A 15,840-nucleotide genomic window follows, 5' to 3' on the forward strand; every position below is an offset into this window, starting at 1 on the left:
ACTTAATTTAATAAGGTTTACTACATTTTTTTTATAGGTATTGTAAAAATTAAATTTCTTACGTTTTATGAAAAACAAATTTTATGAAATCAAATTAACTTAATTAAAGAGTGCTACTACATTTATTTGGACTTCAATAATTATTCTTTGTTAGCATGTTTTACATACGTTTTACGTTTTTAATTAATTTATAATCCTACCTGGATATGAGCATATATTAGGGCATAATGGTAAATGTTAAATGTTTGTGTGAAGCCAAGAAAAACTTTAAGTCAATACTAAAATTAAAATTGTTCCCAATTTTCTTTTCGGTTTATCAATTTCATTATTTATTATTAAACCTAAAAGTAATAAGTCATTAGACCCCCCTTCCGAAATATCTGCATAATCTTTTTAAAAGTGTTAATTGATCAATATTTATTTAATTAAAAAGTGTTTCATCTCTGAATACATTTTTTAACGCCTCGATTGTGGTTAATGTAAAGTCTTAATTTATTTAAAAACGGTTTAACTGGAAAATACCGTTATTTAAATGATATCCCCTTTTGTGAGCCCATATCGATAGGTCTGCGGCCACAGAGACGCTGTTATCGATAGGTATTTGCCAGCTGTGCAATAATTGCGCTTGTGGCCGAATTACTTTATTTTTATTAACTGATTAACAGTGAATATGTTGCCCAAGCTAAAGATATCCGCATTCCTGCTCAAGGTGAGGCTCTAGTAAGTATATTTAATAACAAATAGTAACCAGGAGCTTCCGATTGCAGCGCCTGGAGCGAACGAAGCAGCAGTGCAGTGGTTGTTTATATGGAGTTTTCTACGGGGAGGGAACCCTACTCCTCCTGAGTTTCAACATCGAGTCCAGTTTGGGCCAGCTGAACTACGAGCAGATCCAGCACAGGTTCCCGGCGGAACTGGATCTGTGCGGACTGGTCAAGTTTGGCGACTGCACCGATGGCGAGGCACACCTCAATGAGGTCATCAAGTCGGTGGACATCACCGACAATCCCATCCTGCTGCAGTGCGAACTGGGCACGTTGGTGGGTCTGCGCGCCTCGTTTTTCGTGCACGGCAAGCTGGAGGAGGTGCCCTACGAGGTGATGGAGGCGGAGCCAGCTGTACAACGACTTCTGCTTCACCCGGCTGCAGTGCGGATTCTTCCTGCAAACGGCCGCCACTCCAGAGTCCGTGGCCCGGGAAATGCACGTGCTGCGCAAACGGGTGGCCGACGGCAATCTGGTGTTCAACGTACCGCAGACGAAGATCTTCATCAGCAGCTGCGGCCCGCTGGACAATCGATTCACCGGCGATTCCCAGATTCAGGATCTTATAGATGTCATCCCCAGTCCGGGACACGAAAAGGATACTCCCGGTGGCGACAAGAAGAAGGGAAAGGCCCAGAGTGCGTCAGTCAAGCGCTTGGCGCCCACTGGCTGCGACTACGAGGTGATCCCCATCGATGTGATGCGATCCCGCAGCCGAGATCCCGTAACCCGGGACTCACCGCCTCATCCGGCGCTCAGCATTGCCGTGACCACCGATGAGCAGACACGCGTTCAGGTTCCATTGGAGATAGAAGCCATGGCCATCCTCTGCCGGAAAACCAAGCTCCAGCGACTGTACGATGTACTTATCGAGAGCATCTGCCGGGCCCTGAGGTTATTCGAGTTGAGCCTGATCGAGCACCTCACAGAATCGGAGACTGGCAAGCTGCTGGTGCCCGCCAGCTATCACTTCTATCCGCAGGAGTTCGGACACTTCGTGAGCTGCGCCTACCTGGAGGATCTGGGCGACGATGAGCCGAGCGCGCTTGAGCGGCGCAAGCGACTCCATCGTCAGTTTGCTCTGCCCGTCAGCCGTCCCTACTTCCGGAGGGCCAATCAGGTGCGTTTCCTGGCCGAAACGGAGGATGCCCCGTGGACTCCCCTGCTGAACACCCACATCGGAGTCCGCCCCAGTGGCGTCACCGATGGCAAGGAGTACTTAGTGAACGGAAACTACCATTACTACCACTACCTGCAGCAGCAGGTGCAGGATAAGGGCTGGGGCTGCGCCTACCGCTCGCTGCAGACGATCTGCTCCTGGTTCGTGCTGCAGGGCTACACGAACGCTCCGATTCCCACGCATCTGGAGGTGCAGGAATACCTGCACAAGATCAACGACAAGCCGGCTGCCTTCGTGGGATCCTCCCAATGGATCGGCTCCACGGAGATCAGCATGTGTCTGCAGGGATTCCTCAACGTTGACTCCAAGATCCAGCACGTTGCCTCCGGAGCCGAGTTGGCCACCGTTGCCTCCGAGCTGGCCATGCACTTCCAGACGCAAGGCACGCCGGTGATGATCGGCGGTGGTGTGCTGGCCCACACTATTATCGGCGTGGACTACTGCGTGCAGACGGGTCAGGTGAAGTTCCTCATCCTGGATCCACATTACACAGGGGCCGACGAACTGGCCACCATCCAGATCAAGGGCTGGTGCGGCTGGAAGGGTATGGATTTCTGGACCAAGGGCAGCTACTATAATCTATGCATGCCCCAGCGGCCCATCTTGTATTGAGTTCTGCCACATCCGTTTCCTTTTGCATTTAGGTAGGCTGGGGTGGATCGACTTGTTTTCTCCTTAATGCCTTTAGGTCAAATTATTTAAAAAACAAAACAAAAATGTCAGGGAAAGCGACAATAGGAGATGAAAACAAGTGTTTATTTTCCTCTCAAACTAAAACTATATGTTGTTTATATTTTAATTATGCAAACGCGTATTTGTTTGTTTCCACATAAATTGTATATACTTTTGGCTTTCAAAATGTTCCAGTTCTGTGTTTCGGCAATCTTACAAGTCGACTCACCCCAAACTTTCGATATAAGGTCAAGCTTTAAACTGGTTTCGTGTAATTTCTTGTATATGATACCTATGTACTTCAGATGTATTCATTTTCTTGTATGTTATATGTCGATGCTATATCTCCCACACACTTATTAAACTATATACTAAACAGTAGCTTACAACGAAATGGAGACGGGCCCCAAGCTGTAGGAAGGTAAGAAATACCACCGGGTTAAACACCACTCTTAGAGTACTTCTTCCAGTAACGCTTGACATCGTCGTGACCATTCTTTTGCACCACCATGGTGCGCGTTCGTTCGTTCTGCCACACCAGCATGTGGATCGACTGAGCGTAGTCCCGGAGCGTTACGAAATCGGTCTGGGAGAGGAACTGATTGTAGACCACGCCTTCCGTGTAGGTAAAGCGATTTCGCTCGAGTTCCCACAGCTTAATTTGATCAACGACCGTGGGGGGCAGGCAGGACTTTGACTGAATGGCCGACTCCACCAGCCGCATGTTGGGATGCGCGTACTGCTCCAGATACGAAACAATCTGCTCGGCCGTGATTCCGCCCCGCAGCGCCTGACGCACTGAATCCCGGGTGAGCACGCCCACGACGAGATTGGGAAAGCGGTAGAGCAGCTCCGTGAACAGTCCCAGCACGGCCACCTGCAGCGGTGAGTCCGTGTAGGCGTACACCCGGTAGTTCGTCTCCACCACGATGTAGCCACTGTCCTGGGTGCCCTCCTCATCGGTGGCCACAGAGGCAGTCGCCGCCGCCTCCTTGCTGGTCACATTCAGAGCCAGGCGGGTGGGATAAAAGCGCCCCTCCTTGCGCTTTCGCTGGAAGACCAGTCCGAACTCCCTCAGATGCTGCAGGAAGGTCAGCATCTGGTTGTTCATTCCCTCCGAGCTGTAGTCCCGGCCCAGCGTGGAGAAACTGAGCTGGAACAGCATCGACAGGCACTCGGGCAGGCTGATCCCTCGCTCCTCGCACGTGTCCAGATACTGGAGCATGAAGTGCCACACCTGAGCCCGTGTGTCCAGCAGCAGGAACTGAAAACCCTGACGGGTTATTGTGATGCCATCGCGTTCATCCCGCTTCATGAGATTGGCATGCAGCAAAATCCTCACGGCATCCGGACTAATGGCCTCCGCATCGCTGCCGTTGCGATTGCCGGTGCCAACCATGTAGTGCAGTACGCAGCGCCAGCGGGACATGGCGTATGTGTCCAGGAAGGCAATGTCCCTCGGCTTCGAGTCCTTCTCCAGCGTGTTGGTCATGGGCCAAGGCTTTCCGCCGCCCAGCAGCACCTGGCGCACACTCTTCTTGAAGGTTGGCGAAAGCTCCCAGGCCGAAAGACCACCAGGAATGGCTGTGACCCGCCACACATTCAGCGCCGTCAGGCAGCTAGTGGCCTCCGTTTGCTCCCTGCAGGTTGAGTGGGTTATAAGGGGTTGATTAAGGCTACAAAAGAGAATCTCACTTGGCACAACGTTGGGCACCCCAGGATGTGACCACCGCCTGTGGCACCGGCTGGTCCACGAACAGTATCCGTATGATAAACTGCCTGGCTATCTCGGGCAGCTCCCGGAAGACGGCCAAGCAAATGGGCGGATAGTTGTAGAGCTTCTCCAGCGTCTCCGGCGTTTGGCGGGTGCGCAGATACTCCTGGAAGTCTTTGCACTCCAGGTTCTCCGGTCCTTGGACCAAGGGCGATAGGCCACTCGTACCGGACCCACTGCCGCCGGCAGCCGAATACCGGCCGGGTCCCGATTTCGTGTCGGCCATGTCAAATATATAGTCGAAATGGTAAACAAAAGGTTCACAGCCGCATCGATAGCCGGTCTTTCGCCGGGCGTCAATCGATAACATCTTTAAGGGGCGTAGCAAAAAGAGGATGCCGGACCCCCTTATCTTTGGTTATTTGTTTTGTCTAAATTAATTTTATTAAATAGAAAACGTTGCAAGGAAATAATTATTTGAAATTAATTAAATATTTTGATGCAGATTTGTTGAATATATATTAATATTGTATAATATTCCAGTAATGGTTTTGTTAGTCCGAATAGGGTACCTATATATATGCAATAAAATTGTTTTACCAAGCCGCTAAATATATTTTCTATTGATTAGAAACATTATAATGACAAGATTAAAAAGGAAGATTTAACAAAACATTAAAAAAAAAGTCGCAACTTCGGTAGTTTATTAGATTTCTAAAATACAATCCCCTTTGCTGCACCCATGTCCCATACGCTTAGCCATAAATAGTGATGGACATCTCCATCTGCTATCGATAACAAATCAGCTGTTGCCCTGCTGCACACGTGCGCTGAAATCTGTATTGTTATTTCGTTGGAGAGAATTTCCGTACTAAAAATGAGTGATGACGAGGAGCACTACGAACCGAGGGCACACCAGAAGCTGCTCCAGGCCATCGGCAGTCTGGGCAAGGTGCAGCACATCCAGAAGTCCACCCGCGACGAGCGCCAGTCACGCCAGGATGAGTTCCAGTTGATGAAAAGCGTGTCAATCGGCGGAAACGGAGCTGGCACCCAGGTCGGTGGGTCTCAACGATCTGGTGGACATCCTGCGCACCTCCTCCAAGCACAGAGAGGCGGGCAAGAAGTTGAAGAACGTCCAGGGCACCAGGAAGGTGCTAGCAAAGCCGCTAGAGAAACCGGCAGCGGATCGCATCAGACGGACCATTGGATACGAGGGAGTGACCAAGAAGCTGGGTCGCTGGGATGCCGTGGTGGCCCAACAGCGATCGGCGGAGACTCAGGTGAGTTTCACTTCGGTGTCTTTGCACGAGATCTAATCCTAAAATCTAACTCCAGGTCTTTCCCTTACATTCTGACACGATTTACGTGAACACCTCGGCTAGTGCCCGTCCTTTGAATACGCGGACTAAATCCAATCTTGCCAAGGAACTCGAGGCCAGCAACCTTAAGCTTCGTGAGCTGCGCAAAGCGCAAATTGGCGACACCACGGATGAACAGGAACTGGCCAAGCAGGAGCGCCAACTCCTCCAAAAGAAGCTCACCCGAGATGAGCTCTTCGCCCGTCGCAAAGAGCTGGCCTACCTGAAGATGCGCGAGTCCCAGAAATCGGCAAAGGCACGCATGCAGAACAAAATCAAGTCCAAGAAGTTCCACAAGCTGCAGAAGCGCCAAAAGATCCTGGAGCAGATGAAGGAGTTCGAGTTGCTGCAGAAGACGAATCCGGAGGCGGCGCTGGAAAAACTCAATGCCCTGGAAAAGAGTCGGGTGCAGGAGCGCGCCAGTCTGCGGCACAAGAACACTGGAACCTGGGCCAAGAATCTGCAGGTACGCGCCAAATACGACAAGGATGTGCGAAAGGATCTGGCTGAGCAACTGGCCGTTAGTAGGGAATTGACCCAGAAAAAGCAGGAATCCGACAGCGAAGAGGAGGAATCCAGCAGGAAGAGAGTGGCTCCTGAGGAGGAGGACAACGATTACGATCCCTTCAATCCTTGGACAAAGCGAAAAACTGTCGAGACAGCTGAAAACGGCAATGGCGAGGGTGAGGATTCCAATTGGCGGCAGTACTGGACGAAACGGAATAGAAATGAGAAGCTATTAGAGGAACATCGTAGAGACATGGCAGAGGCGGAACAAGAACAGGACACTAAAGAGCAGGAAGAGAAAGAACAGGACACTGAGGACCAAGAAGAGCAGGAAGAAGCTCCGAAAAAACCACCAGCCAAAGTTAAGACTGCCAAGAAAATCACTAAGAAATCAAATGATTAAATCAGAAAATGCCAAGAAAATAGTTAAGAAATCAAAGGTTAAAATGGAAAATGGTTGGCAGGTCGAAGAGGTTGAACCCAGAAAACTCAAAGGAAAATCGAATGCGAGTTCAATAGAAGATATTTTCGAAAAACACGAGGACCAACTGCGAGCCAAGCTAAGCAAGAAGCTGGATAAGCTAAAGCAACGGGTAGATAAACTTAAAGAAGCCCCTGTCAAGGGAAAGAAGTCTAAAAAGAAGGACGCCTTGAAGAACCTCAAAAGTCTAGCCTTGAAAAAAACAAAACAACAGATCGAGATTGACGAGCCCTTAAATTACGGGGAAGAAAAGGAGCCGCAAAAGAAAGTGCCAGACCAATTGGAGAGCAATCCAGAAACTACAAAGAACCCTACCGTGGACACCATCGATCCCAACAAGGTGACAACACTAGTGTTTAGCCAAAAGAAGACGAGCTCCAGTGGCATTAATGATGCTCTGATGGACGACGAGGCGGCCGAATACGATGAAGCAGATGCGGCAGCCGAACGCCAGTTGACCATTAGTCAGGCCTTCGAGGACGATGACATTATTGCCGATTTCAATCGGGACAAAACCAAGGACTCGGAGCTGAAGAACACAGAGCTGCAGCTGGCTCTGCCAGGATGGGGCTCCTGGGCGGGCGCCGGCATTTCCCAGGCGGTGATGGAGCGGCGCAACAAGCGGCTCCTGCTCAGGCTGGCCGCCCCGGAAAAGCGACGCGACGACAACAAGGACAACCTCTACCTGAACGAGTCGGCCAGCAAGATGGCACGCGAGCACATGGTCTCCAGCATCCCATTTCCTTTCCGATCCCTGGCCGACTACGAGGCCAGCATTCGTGCCCCGATTGGCCGCAACTTTGTGCCGGAGACGGCCTTCAGGATGCTGACTCGTCCCGCGGTCATCACACGCAAGGGCCACGTCATCGAGCCCATGACGGAGAGCGAGCTGGTCAAGCCGGTACGGCGGCTGCGTCACATTGTGGACAGCAGGATAAGGCGCATCCCGAAAGTACCATCCAAGGCGAAGATAGCTTAGAACTAGAAATAGACATACAAATAAATTGGATTCAAATTGAAACAAACGCAATGAGAGGATTTCAACTGTTTGCAACAAGGAAATAGACTGTGGATCATTTCTTAATTTAATTCTTATTGATTTATTTGCCACGATTTATGGTAAGTAATTTATGTTGTGTTTATATCCTTGTAGAGGGTAATATAATTTTAATCAAAAGTTCGCAATGCAGTGAGGGAGACATTTCCGGTATGAAAAATATATATATTTCTTTATAAGCACCACTGGAGAATCGACCTTGCCATGTCCAGTCTATCAGTTTAAAAGCTATGAAACTTTCCCAAAAGCTGTATTTTTATTGCAGGTAGTTTATAGGCCGGAAAGAGTCGTATCGACAAATAAACCAATTAGTTCTCATAAAAACAATCGGAAAAATAAGTAAAACAAAATATCTTCGCTACTTTTTCATTTATAAAAAAAAATTATAAAATTTTGGAGCAGAAAATAGACAGCTTTATTTATTTTTAAACAAACACGCAAAAAGTCAAAATATCGTTTAAAAAAAATTTTTTTTTTATTTGAAAACTTTAGTTTGTCAAAATTTGCTTTCTTTCTTCTTTCCATTTATCCTACCCATATTTTTTTTATTTCCCTGTTAATTTTAGTCTCTTTACTTTTCGTTTCCAATTATATTTTTTATATTTATTTTTTATTAGTTGGTCTTAATTATATTTTTTTGGAGAAATTTCTATTTCCGATTTGTGATCCTTAATTAATGCTTATACAAAGTACATGGGGTTTGTCTTCATGAATGCGGGCACAATCTGGCGCGTTTCGTATTCCCTCTTCAAGTCCAGGAACCTAGTGGTGCTGTCAAATACAAAAGGGATTAAGTCGCAGTATGCTGAAGTGAAACTCAGCCATACCCAGTGAGGTAAACACGTCCGCGCGCTGCCACCAAGTGGGCCAAGTAGGCCGGAGCCGGATATGAAACCGAGCGATTGCAACGGGGGAACATGTGGCACAGGTTGTAGGTCAACTGTTGCAGCAAGTCGATGTCCAGGTGGCCAGTGTTCTCAATCACATTGTAGCGCGTCGGCTTGGCCGTGCCCTGGATGGACTGGTGGCTGACCATGAAGAACTGCATCTCGTTGGGATGCACGATGGTGCGATCGACCACGGTTCCGGGATCCACGTTGTTGAACTTGTTGTACTGCGATGGCTCGCCGCTCGGGAAGAAGCGAGTGTGGTGACGCTTCACCACAATCAGGCAGCAAATCTTGGGCTTGATGCCCAACTGAAAATTGGTTAGTCGATTATTTAACACTCAATGGGTGAAAGGAAAGATTATTAAAAGGCAAATAAAAAATGTTGATTTTGACCCATACAAAATTTTAGTTTATATTTATTTCGTTGATCTTGTATATATCTGGTTGAGTCTCTTTATTCTATAAATTCTATAGTTTTTGCACATGGAACTACATGTGAACATTGTATTTAACTCGATGACGAAATTTTTAAAGGAACTCATGACATTAAACAAGTTTCCTATGAATTCGTCAATGATTATTATTAATATAATAAATGCAATAGCTTGTAATAAAAAAATGGCTCCAAAAAGTTTTTAAAACCGATTGTGGGTAATAAACTAGTGGACAAACCGATACTAAAAAAAAATGTTGTGGGGACAACCCTTTAAATATTTTTTTAAATCTTAATTTGTTTTTATTTGTAAGAAATAATAACATTTTTTAGTGCTTTGTAGCGGTGGCTTAAGTTATGGAGAAATAAATGCAAAAGAAATGAAGTCGATAGGACCGCTACAGCCGAAGATATAAAATTTAATTCAGAGGGTATTTTGTGGTTATTCTCAAAATTTTGTAATGCTAAAACGAAAGAATTTTTTTTACAAAACCTGATAAACGTGTATACTTGTTTGCCACATAGTATCTGTTAAATAAATTTCAGGCATGGAGAGTTCGGAAACACGGCTTTACTATACTATTCCTTTACAAATCGAAACTCACCTTAGCACAGGCTGCATTAATGCCCCTCAGCTCCTCGTCCTTGATCTTTGGGAACTGTCCGTCGCTCACCCCGTCGCGGTAGTAGAGGATGTGCTCCGGATAGGTCTTTCTGTACTGGCGATACACACGCAGATGCTCCATCGTTATCGACTCCATGTCCTTGATCTCCTCCAGAGCCGACCGCTGCAGGCGATACTGCATGTTGTAGGAGGCTCCGTAGGGATCGTGGGAGGCTGCCACGCCCACCACACTGGGAATCTCGCGCTGATCGGGCGACGGATGGGTCACATCGGCACCCAAGTACATGGCGTTCTTGAGCGATTTCAACAGGGGATTATCCTGGAGCTTGTGGTTGATGCCATTCAGCTTGGAGTTTACCTTAAGTAGTATGTTTGCAATGGTCTGTGAGGTCAGTCTTTGATCGAAGGTGGTCTGCTTGATGCACTGCGTCAGGAGGCCATGATGCAGCTCGGTCCTCTGCTTGATGTAGTCGTAGGTGTTCTCAGCATTCGGAAAGATCACAAACGCCAGATCGCAATTCTTGCTCTTCAGTACCCCGAACCAATTGTCCAGTTCGAGTTTGTTCTTGTACCCCTCTATTGAAGCCCTGGCCTCCAACTTGATGTTCATCGACTCGCTTTGTGCAAGCACCAATTTCTCGAATACGCTGACCTTGTTGTAAAGTGCCATGCCTGTATTAAAGTACAAAATCGCCCACTTGTGGGCCTTCGGCTTGGTCTCCAGAAACTGCATATTGCCCATGCTCCACGATCCGTTCCTCGCCTGGCAAAACGTCTTGCCGTGATACTCCACTTGCGGTGGGTTCAGGGTGCGGGTGCTCACCATTATAAAATCGGCGGCGATCTTAATGCCAAACCGACTGATGGACGGATCATTGTTGTGCTCGAAGTACTTCATCAGGTGCATGATCTTGCCCTTTCGCACGTTCGTCGAAGTGGCCGCAAACTTGATCATATTGGCCACCTGAGTGGCGTCATCCTTGCGCTGTCGAAAGCCAAACAAATTTTAATGACAACAAGAAAATTCGGGGGTTTTGCAGCAATGGAATCGAATATCTCAATAAACAAAGCCTAAAGCCTAGATCCTGAATTTAAAAATGCTGTTTAAGGAGCGTTACAAATGTAACTTTTTTTTAAAATCCATTTTTCTTTTAAAAATATCCTGTGAAAGCGGCAAGGTAGTATCTAAAATAGCTCAAATTAACACTCAATGATCTTAAATGGGTTCTAGCGACGATGATATACAAACTTTTGATTTGGTTAAAAATTGTCCATTTGGCAGAATTTAAAAATTCATTTTTTCACCCTTTTTTCCATACCGATGTCCATTTTGTTAATATTATATACTTTTTAAAGATCGTAGGTCATTGTAGGGAAAATTAATTTAGCTTTCATAATCTTTTTGAATTTTTCAATTTCAGGCACTTTTTCGACCGGAATCATGTCAGCAGTTGGAGATTTTTTGTTTTTGATTGGAGTCTCGGCAGACAGCCCATAGTCTCGTTTTTTTTTCAATATTTTTGTAAACAAAAACCTTAAATTAAAGTTGTACCTTATTATGGGCAAAAAATTTCAAAACATTCTATAATGTACTTTCTTTAAAAAAAAGTTTTTAGAAATTGTCTATTTTTACGTTGGTTATACTGGTATTTAATGGTCAAAAAATATTGTAAATTTAGCAGAACTATAAAATCCGTTCAATATATAAGTCATTAGTAATTTAATTTAAACTAATGATTTAAATTTAATAAAATTTTATAAGTTAATAAAATAAATCACATAGAAATTATTACTTCTAAAAATATTTCCCGATTCCGTTGAGAGTTTGAATTTTCTTTCACCAAGATTAAAGTTTTAAAATTACACTGGACAACAGTGCTTTTTGTACAAGGCTTATTGGTATTAGTCTCTATATTACTATAGATTTAACTTAGCATATTTGTATACTTAGTTTTTATTTAAGATATATTCCATTCACACTCTTTAAGACGCATATCATTAAATTTCATAGATGTCATTCCTAAGTTATGCATTAAAGTTTCCATCATCTTTTGCGATTTCAAGTTGATGTGTTAAACTTTTGTTTCCAAGGCATTTGATGGGTGAACCGACTTGCATTTAAATGATTTATATTATAATAATTATAATATATATTATAACAAGAAAGAAGCAAACTTCGGCAAGCCGAAGTTCATATACCCAGGCAGCTATTGCAAGAATTAAATATTTTTGAAAACATTAAAATTAAGATTTACTTGCGTATACCTATGTTTAAAACATTGAAGCTATGATGATTTGCAGCTCAATTATTAGATAGTTATTTTATATATTTATATTATTTCTATGGGAGCTATATGATATAGTCGTCAGATTTTGATGAAATTTAAACCGTAATTCTGAAATATTTAACCATTACTATATGTCGAAAAAATAAATAAAAATATTAAAAAACAGCAAAGTTATAATTTTTTTAAATTTTTTTTTTCGATTGTTTCTATGGGAGCTATATGCTATAGTCGTCCGATCCGGCTCGTTCCGACTTATATACTACCTGCAATAGAAAGACAACTTTTGGGAAAGTTTCATGCAGATAGCTTTAAAACTGAGAGACTAGTTTGCATAGAAACGGACGGACAGACGGACATGGCTAGATCGACTCTGCTAGTGATCCTGATCAAGAATAAATATACTTTATAGGGTCTGACTGAAATTATATTACCCTCTGCAAGGGTATAAAAAGTTCTACTCACATTCAATGCTTGACCTCCCTCGATTTGACAAAGTTCGATCGGTAAATATATTTGGTTCGTCAGAGATCCAACATGCAGACACGGTAGCCGGGGAAACTGCAACCTGTAGTTTCGGCTCTTAAAATATTCCGCCACGGTGGTCATCTTGCCATCCAGTGCGAATTCCTGGCTGCTTCCCGGCTTATGCGACAGTCCATTGACTTTGTAGACCCGCGAAGCGCTGGCAAATGCTTTGGGTGGTGTGTAAATCACATCGAGGCCTTTGAGGAACGATTCAGCGATATGGCCGCACTTCTCCAGACTTTTACTGCTGTTGATTTTTTCCTTCAGGACAAATCTCTCCAGATATTCGATCACCGGCATGGCAATCGGAAAGGACTTGTGCGATATGTCGACATTTAGGAAGGGACGATCACCAAGTACCAAGGACTGATACAGACCGACCAGAGCCTCGTATCCGCCGTCCAATTCCTTTCGCTCGCCAGGATTGGATGTCTTGAAAAAGGAGCGACCTGACCGAACGGCCTTTTGGTGGCAAGGAGCCGACATCACCACCTCCAGACACTGCATCGCCCGCATCGGCTTGTCGAAGATCCTCGTCGTCATATAGCTGCAAAATGCCAAATCCAATTTTGTACTTTTTTATTGCAATATTCTTTATCTTATTACCTCTTCAGAGAGTTTAGATCCACTTCCAAGTCTCCAGTCTCCTTGATTTCCACCGTGTAGTGCAAAGTTCGCCCTTGCTTATCTATCACCTGGAAAGCATTGAATCAATGTTAAATTTAAATAAAATAAAATTTGAATGCCCCAGCGAAGAGTTACAAAAATTGCAGATTATAAATAGATTTTAGAAATTCGGTCCTTCATATTTATTCCGATTTTTTTGAATTTTTTTACCAACTTAATTTTTTAAGTCCGTATACTAAAAGTAAAACGTACCATCACAAATAAAAATTCGCATTAGAAACATTATTTTTTCTTAATCCAAAAAAAATGTATATTTTCAGGAGTTTGTTTTTTCTAAAAACAAGAACATTTTCTTAAGTGTAGATGGGAGACCAAAGTGGCCCTTAAAAGTATTTTTGTACTTGTTTTCAGGAACTATTTTCTTAATAATAGAAAAGCTTTCCCTAAAAAATACCTTACCCTAAATATATTTTCTAGAATATATATTTTCTCAGCATAAACCTAAAAATAAATAACCCTAAAATATACAAATCTTATCTATAACATAGAAATGTTTTCTAAAATATAAAAAGTTTTGTATAATATAGAAAGCAATTTTCGAAATTTCGGTACCATAAAAAAGATATAATGTTTTTTTGTTAAATATTATTATATTATATTTTATTATTATTATTTTTTCTAAATATTGAAATTATTATCCTATAAAAATGGAAACATTTGAATTGTGTTCTTGAATTTTTTTATTTCTCGCATCGAAAGGAAATTGTTTTCGACTTTTTCGACTGTCTGAATTAAGAACTTTCAACTTTGCGACCTTACAAAAAACAAAATAGTCTTCAAAAAGTTTTTTTTTTTTCCCTGGTTTGATTACCCTCAACTTACAGTGACTTCCGGGTCCTTGGAATTTGTTTTCAGCTTATCCACTGAGTAGCAGGAAGCCCTGCCATCAAAGGCGGCAATCGCACCGCCCAATTGATTTGTGCGGAACTGGTCGAATGCCTGCCTGTAGAACTTCTTGGGCCGCTCGGGCATAATCTTGACATCGTAGTGATAGGCCTTTGCCGGCATTTTGGTCATGTCCACATTCAGGTAATTGACGGCAGCTGTGCCGCTTCTCCCGATGGTTCCTCGCTTGGTGCTGATTCCTACAGGTGCAGGTGCAGGTGGTCGTGCCCTGGAACCCGTCGATGGATTGGCCACACCTTTAGGCATTAGATCAAAGGATTAGCTCCAAAAGTTTCCGAGTGTTTTGGGATTAAAATCACTGGGACTATTGGCAAAGTTATTGTAAAGCTCGACTTAGTTTTTATAATATACAATTTTCCTTCTTTATAAACTCGTTTAATTAAAAAAATATATATTTTCCAAACAATTACTAATAACATGGACATGACATTACGTTTAAACTTGTTCTGTTACAGTTTTGTAGCTATAGCGTTTTAAATATTGCCTTTAAAAATAAAAGTTAAATGAAATTTTAAATTTTATGAAACATTTGTGTTAGTTAAACTTGTTTATTTCCACATTCAAGTAAAATAATTTAATTTATTTGGCACATTTTAAAACAAAACAGAGAAAAGCCAAGTAAAAAGAGCAGAGTAAAAATATTAGGTATATAGTTTATTTTTTTTTCACAGTGTAAAACATATTTTATCGAATATCCAAACCCCATGTGAGCATTTATTCTTGATTTATATTGCTGACTCTTGCCACTGATAAGCATAGAGTATTTTAATTGAAGTTCGAAACGACCTAATTGTGGGCTCTAAGCTACACATTCCCAGCTCTTGATTACCAGCTGCATCGTCTTAAAAAAATTTCAAGATCAATTACTATTAAAATTTCATTGAGGACCGCATAGATTTGCTGATCGAAAATTGTGATGGGTTTTTGTTAAACACATATGTATGTAGCTGATAAGAACTATTAAACGGCTGTCAAAAAAACTGAACCCTGACAGCTTAGTCACAAAAAAAGATGAATTTATTCGCCGTATTCGCCAGAAATTGTCTTTTTCTAAAAGATACTTGTAAAATATTGTTTTAAATTATTATTTTTATTTATTGGATCACTTGTACTTGCATTGTGGTGGAACAGGATTTGCGGGTTTCTCCTCCTTTGGCTTATATTCTGGGATATCAAGGGGAAAATTTAATAAACACACAATACTTATGTTTTTCAATTGAACTCACTGTTTTGCTTTCCCATTTTTACGAAATATTACTTTTTTTTAAAGTTTTAAGTTAATTTTACTTGTGGGCCTTTGTTTTATATTTACTATTACACATGAGTTACCAATATTTTTCTAAGCAACTTTGTTAAACAGTAATATTTAAACTTCAGCGAGAGAAAATTCACTTGCGACGATGCCGGCGGTCCAAAAAGCACTGGTTTATCAGCGAAATATTTCCGAATTTATAAGTCCCGACACTAGTTTCTTTAAGCCCGGCTCTCGAAGAGTAAGAAGAGAATATTTAAGAGAATATATCGTTTTTTGTTTCCCAAGAACCTACTCCAAACTATAGATATGATTTGAGTGTATTTTTTAAATTAAAGAGCTCTTCAATTTTTTTTTGGAATTTTATCTGTAGACTTTACCTTTTAAGATATGTTCAAGACTGAAGTTTCTTGTTGTCTGACGTGGAAGTTGCTCTTTTCTAATATTTTCTTATTCTTTAAAAAAGTTTGTCGTAAAATTCCAAAAACAAAAGGTTAT

General features: G+C 42.8%; 4 protein-coding genes across 5 annotated transcripts; 2 read left to right on the top strand and 2 right to left on the bottom strand.

Annotated features, from left to right (window-relative positions):
- Positions 1–578: 578 nt before the first annotated feature.
- On the top strand, positions 579–2,997 carry LOC128259821 (probable Ufm1-specific protease 2). Its single transcript, XM_052992418.1, is given in 3 exon segments — positions 579–709; positions 768–1,112; positions 1,114–2,997. Coding segments are annotated over 3 exon segments (1,827 nt in total). The 5' UTR covers positions 579–670; the 3' UTR covers positions 2,557–2,997.
- LOC128259824 (general transcription factor IIH subunit 4) lies at positions 2,866–4,678 on the bottom strand. The gene is made up of 2 exons (XM_052992423.1): positions 4,312–4,678; positions 2,866–4,256 (listed from the first exon to the last, which is right to left on the bottom strand). Exons 1-2 carry the CDS (start codon positions 4,614–4,616, stop codon positions 3,056–3,058), a joined length of 1,506 nt encoding a protein of 501 aa, XP_052848383.1. The 5' UTR covers positions 4,617–4,678; the 3' UTR covers positions 2,866–3,055.
- A 440-nt stretch (positions 4,679–5,118) lies between these two features.
- LOC128259819 (U3 small nucleolar RNA-associated protein 14 homolog C) lies at positions 5,119–7,709 on the top strand. Its single transcript, XM_052992417.1, is given in 4 exon segments — positions 5,119–5,386; positions 5,388–5,613; positions 5,669–6,598; positions 6,600–7,709. Coding segments are annotated over 4 exon segments (2,394 nt in total). The 5' UTR covers positions 5,119–5,207; the 3' UTR covers positions 7,659–7,709.
- A 655-nt stretch (positions 7,710–8,364) lies between these two features.
- On the bottom strand, positions 8,365–15,801 carry LOC128259818 (protein argonaute-2-like). Of its 2 annotated transcripts, XM_052992415.1 has the most exons (8): positions 15,317–15,801; positions 15,207–15,254; positions 14,007–14,326; positions 13,104–13,192; positions 12,435–13,044; positions 9,665–10,669; positions 8,564–8,934; positions 8,365–8,507 (listed from the first exon to the last, which is right to left on the bottom strand). In XM_052992415.1, exons 1-8 carry the CDS (start codon positions 15,330–15,332, stop codon positions 8,417–8,419), a joined length of 2,550 nt encoding a protein of 849 aa, XP_052848375.1. In that variant the 5' UTR covers positions 15,333–15,801; the 3' UTR covers positions 8,365–8,416. The 2 variants fall into 2 exon arrangements, with proteins under 2 accessions (XP_052848375.1, XP_052848376.1); XM_052992416.1 differs by lacking the exon at positions 15,207–15,254 and having other exon boundaries at positions 15,723–15,763.
- Between the last annotated feature and the right edge of the window lie 39 nt (positions 15,802–15,840).

Source organism: Drosophila gunungcola (assembly GCF_025200985.1).
Source record: "Drosophila gunungcola strain Sukarami chromosome 3L unlocalized genomic scaffold, Dgunungcola_SK_2 000009F, whole genome shotgun sequence".
Lineage (NCBI taxonomy): Eukaryota > Metazoa > Arthropoda > Insecta > Diptera > Drosophilidae > Drosophila > Drosophila gunungcola.

Coding starts and splice junctions, on each gene's coding strand:
- LOC128259824 (XM_052992423.1), bottom strand. CDS start 4,616: ATGGCCGACACGAAATCGGGACCCGGCCGGTATTCGGCTGCCGGCGGC. Junction 4,257..4,311: donor GGTGCCCAACGTTGTGCCAA/GTGAGATTCTCT, acceptor CTCAACCTGCAG/GGAGCAAACGGAGGCCACTA.
- LOC128259818 (XM_052992415.1), bottom strand. Junction 13,045..13,103: donor GATCTAAACTCTCTGAAGAG/GTAATAAGATAA, acceptor GGCATTTTGCAG/CTATATGACGACGAGGATCT. Junction 10,670..12,434: donor AGGGAGGTCAAGCATTGAAT/GTGAGTAGAACT, acceptor GGCTTTCGACAG/CGCAAGGATGACGCCACTCA.